The 26,883-nt window shown below is 31.6% G+C and overlaps 1 protein-coding gene across 1 annotated transcript; it reads left to right on the plus strand.

Annotated features, from left to right (window-relative positions):
* Positions 1-26,728, plus strand: LOC107436815 (arylsulfatase B). The gene is made up of 10 exons (XM_087150244.1): positions 1-135; positions 6,589-6,721; positions 10,661-10,820; positions 12,738-12,850; positions 15,277-15,411; positions 17,208-17,330; positions 18,509-18,635; positions 19,505-19,801; positions 22,445-22,899; positions 24,776-26,728. The coding sequence occupies exons 2-10, from the start codon at positions 6,614-6,616 to the stop codon at positions 25,019-25,021; spliced, it is 1,764 nt and encodes a 587-aa protein (XP_087006370.1). The 5' UTR covers positions 1-135; positions 6,589-6,613; the 3' UTR covers positions 25,022-26,728.
* Positions 26,729-26,883: the final 155 nt, after the last annotated feature.

The raw sequence follows: 26,883 nt of genomic DNA on the forward strand, positions 1-26,883 counted from the left end.
GAGATGTATTTTATTCTATCATATGAGAGCCTGTAATAAAGTCTTACCTCATAAAGATTTCTTCGTTTTTAGTAAACATAAATAATTTTATTTTCTGAAAAGTGATACTTGATATAAAAGATTGATATTTGTTTGGTAAGTTATTTTTAAAAATAAATTTTAATGAATAGGTGGTGCCTTCTGATGCTCATTTACTATAAAAATTGGAAGCACTAATTTCGCGAAATTTCTTTGTTTTTGACAAAACCGTTTCCTGGTATATGCTCTATGCGAACCTTTTGTCAAAAAAATGAAATAATTGTCGTCATTTCTTCAAATAATAAAATTTCATCAAATTTAAATAATTATTTCGTCATTCCACTTTAAAATAAGAAAAGGAAAAAAAAAAAACTTCGTAGCACCCTATGTATCTAACTTTCTTAATAACCACTTTATCGTAGGCATGTTATAGGCCAGTGTTTCCCAAACTTATGATTTTGGTGTACCCTTTTTAAATTTTTCGTTTCGCTGTGTACCACTAATAAAAAATGAATGTATTTTTTACTCTAAAAAATATGCACATAAATTTAAAATCACAATTGGCTGATGACACCACTAATTATTAACTGTTAACTTTGCAAAAAATAGCCGATGGAAAAATACGTAATCGTAAATCTTCATGAATAGCTTTGTTTTTAAATAAAATTTTTTTACATTTTTGTTTGTTTCAAGACATTTCGCCTAAGAACGTGTACCCCCACTAAACTGCTCCCGTACCCCTTTGGGTACACGTACCACACTTTGGGAAACACTGTTATAGGTAAATCATTGTCATTCAAACAACATAAGAAGAACAAATAGAACAGAGAGATAATTTATATACATCCCCGAAGCTTGATTCGAACTCGGAATCCTCCTGGTACGAAGACAACTCTTGAGTACCATACAGACCGGCCGACTTGCTTCGTCATTTTATTTTCGATCGTCCAGTCTTCATTCCAGGTTCGTTGTAGTTAACAATTTCCCAAAATGCACTGCAATGAGGTTCCGATTTGAGGATTTATTTTTGTCATACGTTTGAGAGTTTGAATTTTGTCACAAATCACATGATTTTATGACGAAATGTCTCTCAAAATTAACTAAATACAGCTCAAGGTTTGAAGCTGAATCTTCAAAAGTGAGAGTTTTATTTCTGAGAGTGTTATTGTTCTCCTTTCAGATTGTTTCGCGACTCTAGATCGCTTTTCAGATACAAAAACAACATAATTTAGTATTCTACAAAAGCAATATGCTCGTGCAAAAACCAAACTTCGCTGGAATTTCAACATAATAAGCTTTTAACGCATGGACAATAAACATATAAGGCCTAAATTGCTCAATATAAATAGAAAAATTCAAATATTTTAAAAATAAATATCAATAGTTATCTTTTGCTTGACAATGTATTAAACTTAAAATAAAAAGACAAAATTTGCATGAAAAATCGCATACAAACATTAATAATGTATCTGACAGTGCAAATTGTTCGGTGGAACATCAGGATTACCTGGAAAAAATAAATTTCTATCACCAAAGAACAATTTCCTGGACGATTTGTGAATAATTGAATAAAGACAGATTATACCACTATTACAGATGGAAATTGCATACTTTGTAATCGGATATTTCCCCACTGCTTGTATATTAGCTAATTAATTTCTCTTCTATATTCAATTTGAAAAATCTGCTTTATTAAACTGGCATCAAGATTTATTTTAAACTAGATGAATACCCGTTCCTTACTCGGGGTGAAATAAATTTAAATGATCAGTAAATCAGTATTAATCAATATTACGAAATCCTGCATAAAACTGATAGTCATATATACCGATACAATGCATTAAGTTAAAACAAATCCATTTCATTTAATTTTATCATTTGCTGCCCATGAATTTATGCTATAAAATTTAACAAATCATGTTTTTGGAATATCATGCCATCAAAATAAAGATTAATTTTATTCAGTCAGCATTTTTTGGTATAATACTATTGCTCAAGATTAACTCCTGGCAGTCAAAAATAACCATAAATTTTTTTTTTCCTGTACGTATTCCTTTCGGTCGGCAGTAAAACTTATTTCTATCCGAGGTATCATCAATATTAATACACTGGTTATCATAAATTAAGGAAAATTCACAAAAATCGCGATAACTCAAGAAATTACACATGGAATTTTATGAAACTTACCCACAATATACAACACATAGTAAGGTATTAAACAACATAAAAAGAAATTATCAGACATTAATAGTAGTATAGAAATTAGCACATGTATAAAATAAACAAATTGGAAGTATCGGTTTGCAATAGAAAAAGTACCTTTAATATGGAATATGATTGCCTCTAGAAGCAATACAGCACAAACAGCGATGTGTGATGCTTTCAATTATGCGGTCTATCAGTTCAATAGGAAGTGAGAGCCATTGCTCTTGTAAAGCAGTTGCAAGCGTGGCAAGGGTCTGAGGGGGCGGATTGATGGCAGATACACACCTCCCTAGAGCATCCCAAACGTGCTCGATAGGATTCAAGTCCGGGGATCGAGCTGGCCACTCCATGCGAGTAATTGTTTCCTGTTGAAGATAATCATCAACAATGCGAGCTCTGTGTGGTCTTGCATTATCGTCCTGTAACAGGAAGCAATCACCAATTGCCCCGGCATATGGGCGCACATAAGCATCAAGGATGTTGTCTCGATAAACCTGAGCATTCACGGTTCCCCTTGGAAAGACATGGAGGTATGTGCGCCCTCCTAAGGATATGCCTCCCCAAACACAGACACTGCCTCTTCCGTATGCATCTCTTTCACGGATGTTTGATGGATGATAACGGGTCCCAGGTTCTCTCCATATCAAATAACGTCTACCGTCACTTTCTAGACTAAACCTGGACTCATCCGTAAAGAGAACAGGCCTCCATTGATCTGACGTCCAGTGGACATGTTGTCGGGCCCACTGCAAACGGTCTCTCCTATGGCGTGATGTGAGCGGCACGCAAATGGCTGGTCGTCTCGCATACAGACCACCTTCGTGGAGCCTTCTGCGCACAGTTGACGTTGACACCAACCTTCCGGTGGCTGCAGCAAGAGAGGATCTAAGATGTGTCGGAGTAGCGGTTCTATTCCTGCGTGCACTTAATGTCAAATATCGGTCATCGGCACTGGTCGTAACAGTTGGCCGTCCTTGACTGAACCTCCTAGATGCCGAATCTGTGGTTTGAAATTGCCTCCAAAGTCTATGAACCACAGATGGACTCACATTTAGCCATCTGGCCACTTCTGATTGACTCTGCCCTGCCTCTAGTCTCCCGATGGCTCTCCATCGTAGTTCTTCAGGCAAATGATGCCTAGAGGTCATTATTACGAATTGGCTATCTCAGATTTTCAATGTCGCAATCACAGTAAAATTTGTGTGCTTTCTCTCAAACTTGGACTTTTATGCTCCAGGCAGATGACGTAAGCCGAGTGCAGCGCCACTAATTTGCATATTGCAATTTTACTCAGCTACTCTTAGTGGACAACATATGCAAATTTTGCACGGTTTGGCTTACTTTTGAAAGAGTTATCGCTATTTTTGTGATTTTTCCTTAATTTATGATAACCAGTGTATGTTTAGTACTTTTTGAAAAGAAGTAGTTTACGTAAGAACAGTAGTACTTACAATTAAAATTATCAAGCATCATTGGCGTCGATAATAATAAGGTAATTTTTATGGTTTTCTTAGATGAATAAGTATTTTTCGTTAATAATTAAACCATTTAGTATAAAAATTGTTTTTTTCATTACAATTTGTATCTATTACCAAACCTATTACAGCTATTATTTGTATTATCATTGGCTTCAATAACAATATGAAAATGTTTTACGGTTTATATACACAAATAAATACATTTATACATTATAACTAATCCTCTTAATACTAGATATTTATTTTAATTCGATTTCTACCAATTGCCAAAATTAGTAAATTGTAATTCTCGAAATAAATTAGTAACGTCACTAATATTTTTATTATCATTTTTTGCTAACGAACTGATATCGGTACTTATTTCGAAGACTGTAAAAAATCTTGAAACTATTATTGATACAGGACAATGCTTAATATTAAAAGGAGCTTTAAATACTTCTTGTATGACTATTATAAGTAGCACGGTAATATGAAATTATTAGACCAAGGTGCATTATATAGGAATTGTGAAACAAAAATTGTTTACCGTCTTTCCAATACAGATAGGTAATCTAATATCATCATCCAACACATTCATGGCATTTAATATGCATCCTAATTTTTTTTTAATTATTTGTTGGCTATTCCGGTACGGTTTTATCGTATTAGATGTACCAGAATCTGAGTTTAAGTTCAACTCACTAAAAAAAGATTAAATATTTTCTATAGCTTACTATACTGAGGAAAAAAGATGGCTAAAACTACCAAAAAAAAATGGTAAAATTTACCGTGTTTCTGGTTTTAAAAATCCCCGTAGCTTCAACAGGAGCACTTTGGTGATGACTTTTTGGTAAAATAACAATAGAATATGGTATTTATTACTGTGCTGTTTGGTTAAAATGTGATAAATTTTGGTAATTTCAAACCACTTTAATCAAAATATTTGAAACCATCATTCATGTCCCTTTACCCCTTGTTATAATTGAGAAATTATATTAGGATAAGAAATAATTAACAGTCTTATAACTCCTACAAGCCATTTAAATAAACCGCTTTTTAAATGAACCATAAAAGTGCTAACAGATTATTACATTCTATTTGGTAAATGGCATAGACATCTAAAGGTTAAGATTTTGGTAATTTCATTGTGATACTTTAGAGCATAGCATCAAAACTACTTATTCGGTTAAATGTACTACTGAGTTCCGTATTTGTTACTAAATGTAAGGTAATAAATTCTATAATTTTGAATATCAGAATTTCCAGAAAACAGTTACCAAAGTGCACGGTTAAATTACCTAATGAATGGTTTAAATACCATATATTTTTCTCTAATTAGCAGAATTATGGTTTCTTTTACCAGAAATGTCCTTATCATATATTAGTTTTGCCAGAATTTTTTTCTCCGTGTAGATAACTTCAATTTTATCTCATTGATTCCCATTGGTTTTCCACTAGTTGAGTATACTATAGCCTACGTCACAGATCGTGTTATTCCTACTAAATTTAACTAGTAAACAGCATTTTCTGCGAACCTGATTTCTAGCAACAAGTAAAAGCATCAAACGAAGTGTCTTGTTTATAAGTCGCTACTCGCCAGGTTGGAATTGTATTAGTCTAGTTCCTTTAGAAATAATTTATATTGTTGTTTTACCGAAGTTTATGAATTTAGTAAACATATTTAAAACTCAGTTTATTAATTAAACTAAAAGGTAAATGTTATTCCTAGTAAGTGGAAGTAGTTGTGCTTTTTTCATATTATGCCCAATTAAGTTTATAGAAACAAGCTTTAAAAGCGTAAATATCAACATAAGAAACACGAGACTTTGCTTACTTTCCAAAAATAAAATTCGGACCGTCATCATTATACTGCGCGAAATTATTTATGCTGATTTTATTTCTGATAATCTAATATAGGAAATTAAGGATAAGTAATTCATAAAATCTTGCGATTTTTTCTATTGATTAGAACTGCAAACTTGCAAATCACTCATATTATGCTAAAATATTTTATATTTCATAACCGTCGTTGAACAGCCGACCCAATTTTATGGGTTTACGGCTACTAATGCTCAAATCCGCAGCCTTGTAATTTTGAACACAATCCAGGAGACAAGGGAACTCCTGGATCGAGTATTAGGAGAAATTTGCCTTCGTGGAGGACTTTTTGATGGAGCTAACCCGTATTTGCGTTACATAGAGAGGAAGACCAGGAATCACGGCAAGGGGACTCTGACACATGATCCATCTACCACTGAGGATATTTCATGTCGGCGCTGCGATCGGTGCAAGCCGGATGCGGAATTCGTATCGACTGGGATTCGAACCCGGATCCCCTCATAGGAAGGCGAACGCTCTACCCCCGGAGCCATCGCGACTCATGCTAAAATATTTATTAAATCCTATGAAAAACTCCTTCACTGGCATGAAGTGCGAAAACCAGTGGTTGGAGGGAATTTTAAAGAATACATTTTGATCCGATGTTTCTTGAACCTACGGATTTAAATAAGTTACATACATAAGTAAAAACACTCTGTTTATATATATATATATATATATATATATATATATATATATATATATATATATATATATATATATATATATATATATATATATATATATATATATATATATATATATATATATATATATATATATATATATATATATATATATATATATATATGTAGGACGATGATAGGATCATTAGGAATCAATATAATTTTCCATTTTCCTATTATTTCAATAATATGGTGAGAAATGGCTTCACATTTCAATGCTGGATTATCTTAACTCATCTTCGATTTTGTTTATTATATTTTTAGGCTTATACATTCAAATGAACGTGTTATGCAAGTTAGTGTAGTTTATATCATTTCTAGCGTTAACAAAAATTTTCTTATAGCAGATAAATCTGAAAGATTGGAACTATGAAGAATCTTTTAATTCTTTCCTTCTGCGTACTTTTTTCAATTCCTGGAGGAGGAACTAATCTGAATAAACCACCACACATTATCATAATATATGCTGATGATTTGGTAAAATGTTTTGCTAATTTTTTTTCTTATAATCTGTATTGGTGAACTGTTAATTTTTTTTATTAATTTTTCAATATTATATGATGATGACTTGGAAATTTTTTTTCACTCAGTTTTTTTCTTAGCATTGACTGAGTAATTAGAAAACTTTTTCTACAATTCAAGCAATATCAGTTTATTTGAGTTGTGGATAATTTCCCTCTATTTCATCTAAAATCATAGCTGAAGTTTATTTTATGAGGTGTAAATGAGGTTGATTGATGATGTTAATTTTGGTGCGAAATATAACCTTATTTTCTACCTCAGATGTAAACATTTACACATGTCGACCTCAAAATTACTTTTGTATTATTTAGCTCTCTTATTTTTTGTAAAGAAATGGCAATCAATATTTGTTAGTTACCAATCTGTAGTGGCAGTTTTTTTCAATGGATATTGAAAATTTTCAGTGAATAGCGTGAGATGCTTTCTGTGCTGCTTGTAAGAATTTAAAATATGTTACGCTATTTCTATACCGTTTTTCAATAACCAACAACAAAAGACGATGGCAAAGCATATTACCCGTTAGGTTATTCCTATACAATCAACTTTTTAATGATCATTAAAAAAATTACTATACGGAGAATGTAAGTTATTTTCGTTTCAATTGGAAAGATCTTTGAATTTTGCACCTTGAGTAATTTTTGGCCATATTCAGTAGCTTCATGAATTTAAAAATGAGAAAGATCAACAAAAGAATTAGGGAGGCTTAGGGCAGTGGTCGCTAATCTTTTGATCCTCGCGGAACTTAATGAGAAAATATTTACTCTAGTTGACCAATATCGCTTTATCGTATTCTAAACAGTTCACCAATTTTTTCGAGTAGATTTTTAAATGTTTCTTTCTAGCACAAATTTGACATATTTCGGAGATCGTACATATTAAAAAGCTATTCGAGATGTGAAATTTCAAATGTATATTTTAAATTATATTTTTAATTTAACATTTGACAAGTCGACCGAGGATGAGGAAGAAAAGACAAATGATGGCAATAAATAATTAAAATTTATTTAATAAATTCAGAAGTAATAATATACAGTCAATGTGATTTTATAACAGAGGGAAGGCAAGAAATTGGACTGACGCTACCAAAGCATAAATGGTGATTGAATGGTAATTTCTACAATAGAAGGTGGTGTAATCTACCATTCAGTGAAACTTCCGGAATCAAATCTCTCGCTACTTGGCTATATTACTTTTATCCACTTTTATAGTGTTTCCCAAACTTATAACTTTTGTGTACTCTTTTAAATTTTTCATAGATCTGTGTACTACTAATAAAAAATGAATGTATTTTTTACTATAAAAATTTCAACAAAAGTTAAAAATCACAACTGGCTGCTGACACCACTAATAACTGAAAAATCTGCAAAATTAGCCAATAGAAAAAGGCGTAATCGTAAAATTTCATGGCTAACTTTGTTTTTAAATAAAAATTTTTCAAATTTTCGTTTGTTGCAAGATATTTCGCATAAGAACGCGTACCCCTGTTAAATTGTTCTCGTACCCCTGGGGGTACATGTACCACACTTTAGGAAACACAGCACTATTTGTTGATTTCTTATTGACTTGTTTATCGTTCGAGCTAGCATTTCATTCAAGTTGCAATTGTGTTTTTTTTCTTTTGAGTACTGAAATTCTCAAGTATATCAAGGTGCACGTACCGTAATATTAATACAATTGCACAAATAAAAATTTTAGTGAATATAAGAAAAACATAAGTTATGGAGCAATTACCTTGCCATAAATAAATATTATTCCAAATTTAACAATGCGCACTTTATTATAAATCAAGAAATAAACTAAAACAACAAGCGTGAGGTAAGAATTACCTAGCTGTACTATGCAAGCAGAAATCCAATAATCAAAATGTACCTAAATGAAGGTTGGCAAATTAGCAATTGTTTTTGGAATGGAAATAAGGCAGCTATGGTAAAGTTATTATAAGATTATACAGACTTTAAATCGTATATTTCTGTACAGTGTAAAAAAAAAACCTATAGAGTCAATGGTCCTTTCATTTTTCGTAAATGTAATCAATATCTATTTGACGCGGTCACTGGCGAACAAATGTCAAAAGAAAATGCTATAAATGTATTAATTAATTTCATGTAATCAAGTTTCGGTAGATATAAGTATCCTATCAAGTTAGAGTAATAAGTCGAGTCAAAAAAGGGGAGTTTACGAAGACTAATTTTACTTACTTCCTAAGTATTAAGTATTTAAACATCTATAACATCGACTTATGCAGTCACGATTAGTTAATAGAACTTTTCAGAACTGAATTAGTTAATAGAACTTTTCAGAAAGCGTATTGAATGAGCAATTTTCAAACAATAATTAAATATGCAGTAATTGTAATTTAATTTTGCCAATATGGTAGAGACAATGGTAAGAAAAAATATACGCTGAAGAATAGTGTTAAAACGATTATCTAACTCTCACGATCACAGTTACAGTGACAGAATCTCGAAACTTTTAAATATTTATACCTACTTTTTTTTTAAATATCGAAACATGGTAATCAACGTGATAAGAAAAAATTTAAAATGGAGTTGGAATGATACTTTTAGCATTAAAAAAACGAACAAAAATAAAACGCGTGCGTCATGCAGGGATGAGGAAAAGTGTATTTTATAAATCTTCGATGCGTCAGCGATTCAGCTGTACTGAATCACAGTATTTCAACTTTATGTACTGAATGTGCCCTGACGACAAGGAGAAAGAAGAAAGGAAATAAAGTGATTTGTATGCTGAAACTGGCTTTCTTAAATCATTTCCAGTGCCCGCCTCTGACCGTGTTAAAGATGTCGTTCCATTTCGTCCCAGTTGTTTAAAGTTAGGTTTAACGTACGCTTCGATTAAAGAAAAAAATTATTAGAATTTTTTTTAAAATTTTACAATGTAAAATTTTGTTATTGTAACCGTAAACTGTGAAAGGTGGATTTTCTTAACACTATTCTTAGGCATATACGTCATAATACCTTTACACATATTTTTACTTCTTTTTCTCGAACGGATGTGAAGCCCACATTTTGGGAGAGTTATTTTATAGCTTCCTCGAATAAACCTTAGCTTGATAATAAAACTTTTCTTTAAATATTTCATTTTGTTTTAGCTTCTAAAATACGAGGCACATCCAGAAAGTAAGTTTCCCTATTTTTTTTTTTAAAAAAAGAACTCACACTTTCAGGAATATATTTATTGGCTACAAGTACAGCAATATTTCAGCTATTTTGAAACATAGCCACCACCAGAATTGAGACACTTGTCGTATGGTGGGATGAACTTTTGTATCCCTCTGTCGTAGAACTCTGCCGCCTGTGAATAGAACCACGTTGTGAAACAGTAAACGCTGACCGTTACTGTGAAACACTGCGCAAATTGCGACGTACCATTCAAAACAAGAGGCGTGGAACGCTTACTGCAGGTGTTGTGCTTCTCCATCAAAATGCTCGTCCACATGCGACTCCAAGCACAGCAGCTGTTTTGACGGAATTTGGCTGGGAGTTGTTTGATCATCCACCCTGCAGCCCTGATGTTGCTCCCAGCGATTTTCACGTTTTCTTGCACCTCAAGAAATTCCTCTCCTCCGGTGAGCGTTTTGGCAACGACGAAGAGCTGAAGACGTCTGTTATACGCTCGTTCCATTCAAAGGTGGCAGAGAGTTCTACGACAGAGGGATACAGAAGTTGATCCCACGATACGACAAGTGTCCCAGTTCTGGTGGTGGCTATGTTGGAAAATAGCTGAAATATTGCTGTACTTGTTGTCAATAAATATGTTTTTTGAAAGTGTGAGTTCTTTTTTTTTAAATAGGGAAACTTACTTTCTGGATGAGCCTCGTATAACTATAACGTTAACTTCGTTAAAATATATATTTTCTTCCAAAATTACCAGGGATGGAATGATGTGAGTTTCCATGGATCTCCAGAAATTCCGACTCCTAACATAGACTCCTTGGCGATGAATGGTATTCTTTTGAACAACTACTATGGAGAAAATTTGTGTACACCCTCTAGAGCAGCTCTTCTCACTGGAAAATATCCTATTAGATTAGGTAAATCTCCTTCTGTCGGGCTAACCTGGGAAAAATATATTTTCTATAACAATGGATAATTATTCAATATTTGAAGCAAAAAAAAAAAACTGAAAAAAAAAAATCATCTTAAAGGACTTATTTGCAGCAACTTTCGAAAAAAATTCGTCTTAAGCTCATAAATAAAAATGGCTCCTTAAAGTACGTCGAATTTCAATTCCGTAGCTGCATTAAAGCAGGCTATTGATCTGCCAAACATAGTATTTTCCCCTTCAAGTTTAATAGTTAATATTTCTCAAACTAATAGTTGATCTTAAATTTTTTTATTCGGTCACACTTCCTGTACTGTTTTCTTTATACCTTCGAATTCTCAAATTTCTAAGTCCTATAGATTTTGTTCAGCAAAGAAAAAAGGAATGTATAAAAATTAGCCAAAACCATTTAAAATTACAATAACTTCCGAACAAATTAGAATTTTTAAAGCCTCTGTGTTAAGTTCATAAGCACTTTTGGCTCTTTAAACATACCAAGCTTCTAACGCCGTATGACATTTTTACTTACAAGTTTAAGATCGACCCCCTCACAAGTTATTAATTATCAAATGTCTTATTCCATTTGACTTCCTATACATTTTTAATTTCATTTCAAATCTTGTACGAAGCTTAGCAAACGAAAATGTAACGCTAAGTGGAACACCCAAATAAGCATCCAATCTTTTAACATCGGGCGATTTTTACATTAAGAGTTCGCGTAAAAACCAACTACTTAAATTACTTTATCATGTACTGAGTGCAAAATAAAACCACCCTGAATAACTTAGGATGAGTTAGCTACCAAAAAAAATCTTATTTCGATTTCTGAGCAACCAATATCGCTCAAATTTTGTATTTTGCCATTTAAAATTGTATTCTTTAAGATCATGTGAAAATTTGCATAATTACAGTTCAAAATTGTATAAACTATTATAAAATAAAATAATAAAAAAATGATAAATATTTGTTCAAAGTTCTGTTTTGTCTAGAATTATCTTTGGATAAACAAATTTTATAATTGTGAGCAAAAAAGTTTAAATTCGCATAATTTTGTTTTCGAGATATGGTAAAATACGCAAAAAGTAAAATTAATATTAAGAGGTGTAAACTTTGAACCTCTCTTCTAAACTAGCATTTGAGTTCATATTTCTCAAATTGTGGTTATTTTCTATATTTTTGGGGTCAGAAATACGAATGCTTCGAGAAAAAAAACGTATGATCATTCAGAGAAAGTACGTTTAGTCTTTGATTCTGTAAATTAAAATAGTTATTAATTAGCATATTTGTGATTACCCCTTTAAACCACTTAGAAATACTTTTAAATTATAAAACTTCATCAAAATTTTTAATACAAAAATTTTCTTATATCCAAAATAATATTTCCTTAAAGTAACTTTTAGCTTAGGCGTCGACCGCTGTTCAAAATTCCGAGACGGTTTTATCATGATCCTTAACCCCTTAACGATCGGTTAATTTTTAGGAAAACGGTTATAAAAGTGTCTATTTTATTGGCTTTTGTATTTGTATTACGTATTTGATTTTTGCTGGCATCTAGTTTAAAATAAACTAACTATCTACAATTACCTTAAAAATATCCTGGTACTGCTATTTGGTGAGTAAAATGAGAAATAAAATGTTTTCCGGGCAAAAGAAAGGAATTAGCTTTATTCTTATTGGCGCGTTATTACTGAACACTTCAGCTCGTCAATATCACGGGAGCGAGAAATAGAGGGCGAAACCTCACCTTGCCATTTTCACGGGAGCTAGAAGGAAGGGGTAAAAGATAGAATCCAAAATAATGGGCCATATATTTTGACCAGGACTAAGTATGATGATGAATTTATAATGTTAAAAACAAACACTATATTTTAATAAAGCTTTTTGGGGACAAAAAATAAATTTTCAGGTCTCCAACACGGTGTCTTAAAAGGAGGAGAGGCAAGTGGTTTACCACTAAAAGAAATCACTCTACCGCAACATTTGAAATCATTGGGCTATTCCACTCACATGATTGGAAAGGTACGTATTATTTTTTTAAAGCAATTAATTTATAATCACCGAAATTATAGACTAACTAGGTGCAAAGAAATATACTATAACCTTTCCAATACATAATTTTGTTATATTTTTAAAAAGTGAACATTATTGCTTAAAATTAATTAGTCTAGAATCCCTGAATTTTTACATGCTCTAAAAATTTAATTAATTAAAAAAAATCATCGATTTATTTTGATTACTGTTAACTGTTAGTTTTGTTATTTAATTTTTGACTATGAAAAGATTCAAATTTATTTGTAGCTGTCAACTTTATTAAAATATATCTTTGAAAAAAAATCGTAATTTGGATTAGTTTAATTGATTAATAAAATTACTTCATACGCTTATAACCAAAGGAAATTAATATGAATTCTTTTTCATCATCACCATAGTTGGCCAGACAGCTCAATGTGAGCTAATGCCTTCCTCTGAAGATTTCTCCATGATGACTTCGGATTTATCTTTGATCTCCAATTCTTTTCATCAGAGAAAATCAGACTCCACTGAGTCAGCCCATCTCAACCGCGGATTTCCCCACTTTCTTTTTCCAGTGGGTCTATAACTGTATTACTATAACTGTTACTAAAAAGCAGTATTACTATAACTGTTATGCTGTTATAACTGTAATCTTGTTACGAAATCCTTGGAAGAAAAATCCCGGAGGACTTCATGAATTCTTTTTAGCAATTTTAAATACTTTCCAAAAAAGTGATGAGGAAATAACCATAAAAGAAAGATTCATAACAAAATCATTTGTGGAGAACAAAACTCTTGTTTCAAGACTTTTAAAACGAAAATATAATTGAGTTATCGGGAAAAAAAATAGTTAAAATGCTTCAGGGTTAACAGCTAATAATGAGGTTTCCCCCTGTTAAGATGTTTAATCTAAACTGGATTTAAATAGGAAAAAAAACTTTATAGACCTAAAAATTATTGCTTATTCAAATGACGCAAGCTATAATCCGGTATAGTGCGTAAAAAATCAAAAGACCACTTTGAATAAACCTTTGATCTAATGACCAGATCTCCACGATCTAGGACTAAATCTTAGTGGTTTGAGAAGGTGATCTCAACTGTTATAAATTTCTTAAAGTTAAAAGAATATAGTGATCTAAAGCAGAAAATTATTTATTTTGAAACAATAGAATAAGCTTAATCCCGCTGTTCAAGAACTAAAAGAACCGTAACAAAGTAACTAAGACCCTTAAAAAGTTAAAATCAGTCTTTGCATTTCTTCAAATTAATAATTAAATTACATTATTTATTTAATTGATAATCAAAATGGACTGACTTGCCAACAAGTTTTACTTACTTTTTAAGCTTTATACGAAAGTCTTTTGCTTTCTTATGATTGAGAAGTAGTTTTAGCTTTTTGCTTAGTATTTTCCTTTCTCAGTACTTTTCTTAGTATTGAGACCCAAGAATTAAGACTTAACTGATCTAAATCTTAAATGTGTGTACTCGGATACATATTATTTATGTACAGTACACAAATGAATAAACTGACCACCCCAAATAAGTTTTGATTTATTGTTCAGACCTTATTATGTTTCATGACTTAATCTTAAAAGTTCAAGGGATTGACCTCAAATATGCTCATTAATTAGTGCAGACGATAAAGTTACGAAATCAAGCACAAAAAGATACTTACTCTGAATAACATGCCCTTTTTTTATTTTATTTTATCCATTGTTGAATAGCCGACCCAATTTTGGGTTTACGACTACTAATGTTCAACTCCTTGTAATTTTGAACCAATCCAGAAGACAAGGAAACTCCTGGATCAGTACCCTCAGAGGTATTGATTTGTTATGGGAACATGGAGGACTACAACTCAACAGATTTTAACGTGCATCAGTCACCATTTACTACACTGGGAGTCAGGGAAATATGGCCCCATTAGTTTAATCAGGAGAGCAGCCCAAAGTTTGAACCCCTTGATCTTAATTTTACTTTTTGCGTATTTCACCATATCTCGAGATTTTTTTAAGTGAATTGAAAAATTTTTGCGCATGATTATAAAATTCGCTTATACAAAGATAATTCCTCTGTACAAAGAATATACAGAGAAATATAACTCTGAGTAAATATTTATCATTTTACTCAAAAATAACCGAAAAATTTTAAAATTGCAGGATAAACCATTTTTACACTATATTAAAGAAGACAATTTTTAATGGCAAAATACAAAATTTGAGAGAAATCGAATTTTGAAAAAGTCGTATTTTTAAAATTCGATCTTTTTCAAACTATTGAGATTGAGTGCTAGTACGAGAAGATCCGATCATTAGATCAAAGGCTATTCAGGGTTGCCTTTTTTTTTTTTTACTTGTGCTCTGTACATCAACATTTATTTGCTTACAACGTTTATTATGTACAGTGCGTTAAAAATGTATTCGTTATTTTAGTGGCATCTTGGATACATGACAAAAGAATATACTCCAACATATAGAGGATTTGATTCCTTTTTTGGATACTACAATGGTATATTAGATTACTACGATTATACTTCAGATACTATTACTGGACTTCCTGATATACCTGTAAGTATTCATAACTTTACCATAAAAAGAAGTTATGTCAGTTAAGATATATATTTTAGGCATTGAATTGAATTACGAGGTCTTTAAATTTGAGTTGCATGTTTTAAACAATGTTACACGGTCATATAATTAGTACAATTGATTAAATACGTAGATGCCTAGTTGTCCCAAAAATGGCTAATGATTTGAATATTCAATGAAGGAAAATCCGGAAGAGGAGGAAATGTACAGTTCGTTGTGCTCTGCTTAGAAAAACAGAGAATATTCCCCACTCTAAGTTTCAAAATTAATTTATAAGTTCATCATAAGAGAGCACTACTGCAGATGAAAATATTGTCTTCCAGCTTCCACAGCGCCATCTGTAGAACTAATTGAAGTAAAAAAAACTCGTTTCCCAACGGAATTTCAAGTTTTTTTTCTTTTTCAGTTTTTCTTTAAATTGACTTTTCAAATGGTCAGTCGTTATTGAGATATGCCAGTTAGTTTAAAGTTTAAATAATATACTAAGTTTAAAACTTTACGAAAAATTGTCTTCATTGTTATTGTGAAAATATTGAATAAAGTTTTAATTTTAAGCAAAAATTTCACAAATTGGGTAGGGGATATAGGCGGCATCCGACACTTTTGACTTAACTACTATAAAAACTTAAAAAATAAATAAAAACTTAAAAAAGTTTTAATTTTTACACCCGTGATTTCAATTAGAAGTTTTTAATTTTTTAAAGATTTCTTTTCAATAAGTTACTCATTTGATAACTTCTCAATTAGTTATTATTTAAAATGAAAATATAATTTTCATCACTCTTAAAATATTATGTCTTCTTTTGCCTTAAATGAGGTTTGTAGGATAAAACTGTGACTTAGTCTATCGGGCAACATCAGGTAGCAGGCCTGAAAGCGGGACGGAAAAAAGAAAATACTGGCAGAAGAACTATTTCAATATTGGATAATATTCGGGAGGAGTTAATCTATTCTCAACAATAACAATTCTCTGTAACGAAATCTTTCACCTTGATGAAGCAATTCCATATAAAAATTTTATCCGTTAAAAACAACTGGTAGTTATAGATTTTTATTATTCTCGAAAAAAAAAACTAAAAAAGGAAATTTATTAGTTACCAGTTTTTACTCTTTTCCGTCTCGATATATATGGGCTTTCAGCCCTGTCAGGTAGTACAAAAGACATTAAGCTATAGACTAAACCAAGTCAAAATTCCAAGAAGACAGATTCCAGTCCCGCAACAATAAGAGATGGGCGCAAATTTTTATTTGTGATTTTGGTACTTAGGCCTGCTAAAATTACTTAATTTACGTGAAGTTGGGAGGATGTTATATTTCGAAATCACTGTATTAGTGAGGTGCACTATCGGATACTGGTGCAAAATCAGGTTGTAGCATACTTTTCAAGAATAATTAATCAACCGTAAAAAAATCACCAAATAGATTTCGAATAATATACCGTAAAAAAGCTCCTTTTACATCAAATGTTTATTTTTGAAAAAGGTCAATTTTATCATTCATATAATAATGTAGCTGTTTTATTCAAACAATGAAGAAAAAAAGAGAAAATTTAATGCTCTAGTTTTACCAACTTTCCCTTACAAAATCAATTTACTTTTTGTTCAACTAAAACTTGTGCATTACACTACATATTGTGACAATTTTTAACAATGTAACTTCTTTAAAAATCAAGAAAAGAAATCTTCTTTGGAAAAATATATCAGAGCATAAAAAACATGTAGTTAAGAACCATATTATATTTCAATATTCAGATTTCGTTTGGTGTTTATTTTCAGTACTATTATGGTATAGATCTTTACAATGGATCAAGATTGTTAAGAGATTTTCGTGGTCAATATGCAACTCATGTTTTCACCGAAGAAGCTAGAAACATTATTTTGAATCATGATCAGAAAAAAGTAAGGAATCAACAAGTTCCTTCGATTCAACAATTTTTTAAATTTTCTTTGGTATTTGAATGCAATACAAACCAGGTTATAAATCATATTTATTTATTTATTTACTAATATTCATATAAAAACTAACTTGCAAATGCTAAACTATAAGAAGAAAATTTTATTAAATTTATTTTGTAAGGAAAACAATAAATAGGGTGTTCCGCAATGATCGTCATTAACATACAAAGTGATTCAAAACAGCGGTTTTTCTAACTAGGAGATGATGTAGGCCCAATCATTTTTAAAAAATTAATGACTTGGTGAACAATTTAGCTATCTTATCAAGTTAATAACCAAGTCATTAAAGTTAAAATTTTGAAACTGCCACGTTGAATTACCCAGTAAAATTCCAAATTTCTTGTAAAAATTTACTTAAAAAAGTCAAAACATTTTGCACAATTGAGGATACAAGTTTAATCAATTTAGATCAATTTGAGCAAAGGAGTGCTCAAAACTATTTACAATCAAGTTTATTTGAAGGGAAGCTTTAAGACTGTTTTCAGAGAAGACTGAATGTATTCTAATTTCATCAGACACGTGAACTGTTGATGATTTTAATTCCGCCTATGCTAGCTCTTCCCGGCTTCAGCAATGATTGATTCGAGTTCAAAAATGCTTTTATTAACTATTAATGTAAGTTTTTTCACCTCCTTTCATAAAAGGATTCTAAAATAATTTCTTAAGAACTGTTCAACTTTCTTACACCGCAATATTTTACAGCTCATAAAAAGTATAAAATGGAATTTTTCTAAATATGGCATTCAAATAGATTGATTATAATCCTATTCGTTTCCTTAACACTAGAAAGACGGAAAATTAGTATATACCTATATTGCCTAAAAGCAGTCAAAGTGACAGGATTGTGAATGCGTAAATAAATTTGCTTAAAATTAATTTTTAACTTTTTTTATATTATTTACAGTTATTTAACAAGTTATTAGTAAATATTTAACAATAAAAAAAATTATATGTTGCACAAAAAGTCACAAAATTCAAAGAAATTGTGTCATTATATACATCATTGTTTTTCTAATTGAAATTAAAAGCAGTCAAAATGACTTCCTTAGGCAATCTAGTGTTAAGAAAGCGTGATTTTTATAAATACATTTCTATCATTTTGTAATAATAGCTTTTTTCAGCCCTTGTTCTTGTACCTTGCACACTTAGCAGTTCATTCGGGCAGCAGATATAATCCCGTGCAAGCCCCTGCGGAGATAATAAGAAAATTCAAGTATATCAAAAATTTAAATCGCAGAATACAAGCAGGTAAGTGTTTTTCCTTCCTGTTTTTTGCATACAATATTTTTTTTAAAAATAAAATTCCTGCTTGAAAGACATATATTTTTTTCAATTGCCAGTGATTGCACTAATAATTTTATTATACTATTTTCAATACTTAATTATTATTTTTGAGATTTGAATTATCGTTTAACTGTTGGCAAAACCGTGGTAAAAACCGCACTTTGAAACTTTATTCTCCTTTCAGTGTTTAATACAAAGTTTTCTTTTTATGTTATTGTTGGGCAAATTGCAATGAGAGTCAAAACTATGCTACAAAATATGTACTTATTTAAGAATCATGTACTTCTTTGAAAAGTAGAAGCTCTAAAACTTACATTTATTAGCCAAAAAAAGATGGATTGGATGATAAATTCCACTAGAATGTTTAAATCGTTATTTGACTTAATTGATTTTATGAGCTTCATTAATGATTTCAAAACATTCATCATGATCATTCATTCATTCTCATGATCATTCATTCCAGCTCCATTATTTCAGGACAGAGACACGGAGTGGATCTTTGAGATCGGCATCTTTGTTACGCAAAATAAATGGACTGATATACACGGATAAACAACTGCTCGGCAATCATCAGCGTATAATATTTTTAATGACAAATATTGCCATCTAGCGAACAAAAAACGCATTAAACAAACAAAACGAACATTAAACGAACAAAAAACGCATTCGTCAAACCATGAACATTTGTCAATAATTTCTTAAAGGACATAGTTTTGGCTTAACTGCTTCTGCCTTGTTAATCATTGACTATATTGGAGACATAACTATGGGTGTTTTTAACACTGCATTTTTAAAAAAAATGCAGAAAATAATTTATAATTTTATTATTTCAGCCATGACATCAGTATTGGATGATTCTGTTGGCGAAATGATTAAAGCTTTACGTCAGAGAAATATGTTGGACAACAGCATAATTGTTTTTGCTTCTGACAATGGAGGACAGGTAAATGGTTTTCATGGTGGATATTCTTCTAATTATCCGTTGCGGAGTAGAAAAAGAACTCTATGGGAAGGAGGGGTTCGGTTACCTGCTCTTATATGGAGTCCATTATTGAAATTGAAGGAATCTCGAGTATCAAAACAGTTAATGCATGTCTCTGATTGGCTACCAACTCTTTATTTTGCAGCAGGTAAATTTATTTGAAATCTTTTACTCCACTTGTACTCCACTCAACCATAAAAAAGTATAACTATTAAACAATTAATCCCAAGAAACTGAAGCGGTAAGGTATTGCTTGATTAAAAACTTCATTCCCTTCAAAAATATGCAGGTTGGAAATAATAGTCAACATGTTTCAAGCGCTCAAAAAACCAAGTGCTCATTTTCAAGACATGCCTGATTTGAATGAGAAGAAACAAAAGTGATTTAAAATAAAAAGCGAAAGGCTTCCAACGAAAAAGTGAAAAATATGGGTGAGCAACCAAGACAAGGAAAGACACAGGAGATGAAAAACAGAACAAGAAAAACCATAGTGGTCGAGAGAGACAAATTAGAATATGCACGCGCTATGGACAGGTGGCGAGGAACTAATGTCGTTAACAAGGGAATCAGCATTCAAGAAAACAAGATTCCTTGGCATTAAGATGAGGTGATGCGACTGGGGTGGAAATAATTTTGGTATTTTCGAAATTGAACTTTGGGTCCAAGATTCCAACAATGTGCAGCTGTTGATGATTTCTCGTATTCCTGAGTGACATCTATAGTGTTCTTCAAGTCTAAATTTCAAGCGCATCCAGTTTATCCGATGTAGCCAATGTCTCACTGACACAGAATGTGGTAAATGCCCCAGCGATTATCAAATTAAAAGGATTTATTTAATTTTGTTAAAATTTTGATATTTAATTTTGATAAAAGGCCCAAAAAGGACTTTAAAACCAAAACGGGAAAGGATATCATCTATTCTTAAACAAACGGGAGAATGAAATGGTAAATTGACAAGTTTCCAGTTAGGTTGGAAGACTAGAGGCGTTTAGGTCTAGAGGGAGTTCAGGAAGAGCTAAATCAACTGTAGAAAGGTTAAACTCATAACAAGTGAGAAGAAAGTTCGGAGTTTAAGGAAGGTTTAGTGCGCGGAAAACGAAAGTATGAAATGCAAATTTTTTTTTTTAATATTTAGGGTGATTAGAATTATTATGAGGGAGTAAAGAGACGGCAAAATCTTTACGGTAAACAGAGGTGAAAAAAGATCAGAGTATTTAGTTACAAGAACACATAAAAAAGATAAAGTAAAATCAATGTCCGCGTCTAAAGTAAAACTGATTTCTGCGTCCTTAGACTTGGAAATTAATTCACTACTCAGCTCTTGTGGCTTTTCTTGTTCTGTTTTTAATCTTTCTTTTCTCTCTCGGCTAATGCGGTTTTTCGTGTTTTAGTTTTTCATTTTTATTTTCCATTTGTCGTTAGTAACTTTACGTTTTATATTTCAAATCACTTTTGTTTCTTCGCATTTATGTCTGGCAAATCTTGAAAATGGGCATCTTTTTTTCGAGCGTTTAAACATGTCGACTGTTCTTTTTGATTTTAATATTTTTGAGGCGAATGAAGTTTTTAATTAATTAAATATACCTCTTGTTCGCATTACTCGTTGAAAGGGAAGGCATTGTAAACCCAAAACAGCATTTACACCACTCAAGATAACGTAATTTTTAGCTAAGTACAAAATAAGTTCTGCACAAGTTTTATTATGTTATGAATACATCGTAAGCATAGGAGAAAAATGTGGAAAAATAGAGAAGAACTACTTTCGTCTCAAATTTGTTTTGTCCATTTCTCTTTGAGAGAACGGTTCTTGTACCTTGCCTTAAATGTTGTCTATTATCTTCATATTAAGTAAAACTATGCATAGGGGTATCAAAATACGTTTAATTTGTTTTATTTAATTGAAACAAATAATCACTTAGAAAACATTTATATTATCTTGATTGTCTCGAAAATGGCTGATATAAAATGTACTTTATTTTTTAAATATCTTCTACATCGATTCCTTTATTATAACTATTATTGATCGGATCAGATGTAAACTTATACTTTCATACAATAACAATTTTTGAATAAATAATTAAAATGTGGTTGTAAACTTCATACTTTAAGTAAAATCTAGTAAAATACAACACATTTTGATGGAAAAAAATATTCATCAATTAAGTACTTCCCGCCATTGCGCATAAAAGCTCTGAATACATTCGAATTCTTTATAGCATGGAAATTGATTTGATTTTAGTCAAAGAAGGCCGAAACGATGGTTTTTATTTGTTTTGGAAAAACTTTTTTTTGTCTTTAAACTTATGTTACTGAGAAAAGAATATTTTAAAATTTGAACTGACAAGAAATTTTTTTTTCTACATTAATCGTTTTAACATTTTACAGAATCTATAAGCAACATATGGGAAAAATGCCAGTTAAAAGTTAAGTCAGTTTCTCACAGTACTTCTTTACAATAGTTTTTTGTCACATATTTTTTTTCTGCAGTCTCACCGCTACGCGTGACAGCTGGTAATCCATTATTTTTCTGAGGCAATTCAAGCTAAGCACAAGCTTTTGCATTCTGTTTTGTCGATTAAATTTCTAGTATTGCAGACAATGCATGGTGAGCGTCTTTAGCAAACTTCTTTTTGTAGATTTGCAGTGGAAAACTTTAACCTCGTCACGATTGAGTGAACTATTGGTTAGGATTTTCAAACAGTTAGAGGACTATTTCAGTTAACAATTAACTTTGTTACGTCACAAAATCCAAAATATGTTGACTATTACTGAATATAGTATCATTTTACAGGAGGGAATCCAGACAACTTGGGAATTTTGGATGGCCACAACATGTGGCCTTCACTTGTAGCTGCCAAGCCATCTCCAAGAACAGATCTACTTCATGGATTAGATCCCATTGTCGGTTTTTCAGCGTTTAGAAAAGGAGACTGGAAATTAGTCAATGGAACCAATGGGGAAGGTTATGATGGTTGGTATGGTCCAACAGGTACAGAAAATATCAATGTCACAGAATCAATGGATAAATGGGTATTCAGCAAAGGAAGTGTTGTCGGAGACATTTTGAAACAAACAGAACATTGGTTAGTGAAAGACGTTGATAAGTGGTACAGCGAGTCTCTGGTTCAATGCAACAAGTACGAGAAAGAAAATGCTTTTGACTCTTTTCCACATAACAAACCCAGCTTATTTAACATTAAAGATGATCCATGTGAATATCTTAATTTAGCTTCATTTTATCCTGAGGTAAGATGCCATATTATATATAAGATTCAAAAGAACCAGGTATTAAAAAAATGACAGGTGGCTTAAAAGAGTAATTAAAAGAAAAAAAATAGAAAAAATATGCGTGGTTTGCACTTTACTTACGAAAGCGTTTTAAAGTTATAGTAAAAGTTATAGTTACAAGTGTAGATAAAGTTAAAGATAAATAAAGTGTAGTTCAAGATAAAGTTATAGTTACAAGTGTGTTAACAGATGTTATTGCTGCCAGTTAAACTACGAAATAATGTTTTCTGCAGTATTTCATACCATGCCAAATTTTTATATCTTTGCACTTCCGTCTGCGAGTTTCAGTGGCCCCGCAGTAGACTGATCGTTAAGACACGGTTCCCAGCAGATCACCGAAGTAAAGCATCACTGGCTACGGTCAGTGTGCGGGTGGGCGACCACTTGGATCAGTCTGCGTAGGGACCGAGGGTGTGCGGTATTGGTCCTCGTTAAACTGTGCTACGGTAAAGTGCTCGACTTCGCGCGCAGGTCGTCGGCTACCGAAGCGGGAGTGCCATCCCCTCCGCAGAGGATCAAAATTGTGATGGCATGTCTTCGGATCATCCTCCGGGATGTTTCCCAGACCGTCACCAATAGCCCATTGTGCAGCTCCAGTGCGACGTAAATTAACAACAACAGCAGCAAGTTTCAGTGTGCTGCGTTGTTGCAGAAGAAGATGGCTATTTTGAGGGAACGAATAGTGAGATAAATGTTTCCTTATTAAAAATGCCATCTGAAGAAATATTTGACTCATTTTATAAATTTCGGGAAATAAAATTGGTTCCTAAAACAGAATGCAGCAAAGTGTGCAATTCTAAATTCTTCAATTACTTAAATTGCATTTTTTAAAATTGCTTGTCATTTTTTGACATCCAGTCAAATAAGGAAATGCCGCAACTGCTGTTAGTTTCTTAACCATCTCTCGATCAATTTATGTTTGTAATGTTCATAATGTTTGTAATGTATGTTTCTATGTTCAAAATTTAAATCTTGAAGAATAAGAACTACCAATTAGAAAATTAGTATTGAAGTTAAAAGAGAAGTAAAAACGTTATCTGTCTTTAAATTTACTATAATCTGATGATTCAATATTGAGATCATCATGTTTTCGTGGGAGGCTCCAATACGCAAACGATAGACTTATATGAAAAATATCAATTTCTAATTGATTTCTGAAATGAGAATTTTGGGTTATCAGGTTAAGTAACACATTATACTAATATTTGTTAATTAAATCCACTACATATTTTTCTAAAATTTAATTTTCGTAAATTATTCGAATTGAAGGCATTTTAGGTTTAAAATTTTAGTTAGGTATGATGTCCGCAAACAATATTATATTCAAATCGATGCACCAACTCATCCAAGTTTACATTTAGTGAAGGGTTTTAGAATGCAATTTTGTATGGCAAAAAAGCAAAATTTGAACGAAATCGATCGAATAATTCATGAAAAATTGAATGTTTGAGAAGTTGCACAACTGCAACTTTTTAAAATTCCATCAAGGTTAAAGGAGATTAAATGATTTTTTTAAGAAGTTTTATTCGATAATCAAACTGGTTTTGATGCTTTTTAACCCTGTCCTACCTAAAAGTAACCCCGTGTTGATTTTTTAGGTTTCGATGTTTCAAAATGTATTAATTATAAATATAAAATTTTTATTTCATTTATTAAAATATATAAACTTGTTAGAAACAACGCAGCTTTTATTTTTTCTTCATTTTTGAACATAATACAAATTAAGGCAGGGATTGCGAAAAAAGCTGTACTTCTATAGTACGCAAAAAATGTGCAATCCTTTAATGCTTTTTAATTTAATTTACCTGTGTTATAAGTAGTCACTCTTTTTCAGATAGTTGATGCCATGATGGAAGAAATAAAACTGTATCAAAAAGTCTCAGTTGAACCTCAAAGCAAGCCGGGAGATAGAAATGCAAATCCAATGTGTTATGGTTTTGCCCATGTGACTTGGATGGAACCGGAGTTCTCTGCTCAATATGAGCAATGTGATTTTTCTGACCAAATACAAGATTCATTAAATAATAATAATGTTAATAGCGATACATGCACTCTAAAGAAACGGAATATGATCTCTTAGCCAGACAGTTTTAGATGTGTAGAATTCATAATGAACTGTTTGCAAATAGATACTGTTACTAATTTTATCCCTTTTAGTTCACATTGTTTCAATACTTCATAAACTAGACAGATGTATTAAAACAAAGTGGTATAATTAGTTGAAAGAGCAAGTGTCAGATTTCCTTCCTCAGAATACTACTGAAGTTAGTTAGATGCATTAAAAAAAAAGAACAAATGTCAGACTTGAATCTTTAGAGTACTTCAGAAACAAGGCAGATGTTATTAAAAGAGAATGAGTTGAAGGAACAAATGTCAGACTTGAATCTTCAGAATACTTCAGAAACAAGACAGATGTTATTAAAAAAATAAGTTAAAAGAACAAATGTCAGTCTTGAATCTTCAGAATACTTCAGAAACAAGGCAGATGTTATTTAAAAAAAATAAGTTGAAAAAACAAATGTCAGACTTGAATCTTCAGAATACTTCCGAAACAAGACAGATGTTATTTAAAAAAAATAAGTTGAAAAAACAAATGTCAGACTTGAATCTTCAGAATACTTCCGAAACAAGGCAGATGTTATTAAAAAAAAGTTGAAAGAACAAATGTCAGTCTTGAATCTTCAGAATACTTCCGAAACAAGGCAGATGTTATTAAAAAAAATAAGTTATAAAAACAAATGTCAGTCTTGAATCTTCAGAAAACTTCCGAAACAAGACAGATGTTACTTAAAAAAATAAGTTGAAAGAACAAATGTCAGATTTGAATCTTCAGAATACTTTGGAAACAAGACAGATGTTGTCAGACAGACAGATGCAGTCAGACTTCCATCTTCAGAAACAAAACAGATGTATTAAAATAAAGAACGAGTAAATGTCAGATTTCAGACTGAAGCATCACGCCAACAAAGTGTTTTAAAAATATCGCAGCACTTTTTGAGAATGCGGTAAAATGAGGATTGAGAATTGATTGATAGGGTCATGTTAAACGATTCATAGCGATTTTTAAAGAAAAAATTTACTAAAACCAATTTTGTTAAATTAAGCTTTAATGGTGGCCCTGATTAAACAGATCTGTGTATGGTGTTGAATTCAATGAAATAGGAAAAATTTTTGGTGAGTAAATGCGATTAGGCGCATTCTTAAGGATGTTCCTGTGAAGGAACGGCAAGTAGATGTAAGAAAGCGACTCAAATTAGTATAAAGTCCAGCTACAAAGAGTCGTCTATGCTCAAACCATAACAGCTGAATTCTTTAAAGCGCATGCTGCAAATGCATCTTATGTGTCCGCTTTCAGTTTTATAGTAGTGGAAAATAAAGCCTGCATCCCGACAGAGTTCCTCAACACAATACGATCCGTTTACGCAATTTATTGACAAAACGTACAATTGCTTTTGCACAACCGCGGTACTCATCTGATCAGGAGTTCGTAGACTTTCTCATGTTTCCTGGCCTTAAGGACTTTAAGTGCGCATGTTTTGCAGTCGTTTTAAAACAGACATTTGGGTCTTAATCGATTCTGAAAGACATCTTGTTCAACTCATTTCAACAAATGTATCATTAATGTCAAATGTGTATAGTGACCAATAAGTGTTACTTTGAAAGTGCGCAAAAATATCTTTTTTTTTTTAGTTTTGACTTTATTTCCTTTATGTATCTAATTTTTAGATGCGTCTTGTAGTTCAATACGTTCATGTGAAACAAACATAATAAAAAATTATTTTTTAAAGCGTATGTTTCTTCTTCTTTTTTTTTTAAAAAAAAATTACTCTTACAACTTCTTGTTCCTAAAATTTTCAGAATTCATATTCATTTCAGAGGAATATTTGAACTAAATGAGAAATATTTTTAAATTTATCAATGGTAAAATATGTTGCTGTTCAC

Source organism: Parasteatoda tepidariorum, chromosome 8, assembly GCF_982258835.1.
Source record: "Parasteatoda tepidariorum strain Cologne lab strain chromosome 8, Ptep-v5.0, whole genome shotgun sequence".
NCBI classification, from domain to species: domain Eukaryota; kingdom Metazoa; phylum Arthropoda; class Arachnida; order Araneae; family Theridiidae; genus Parasteatoda; species Parasteatoda tepidariorum.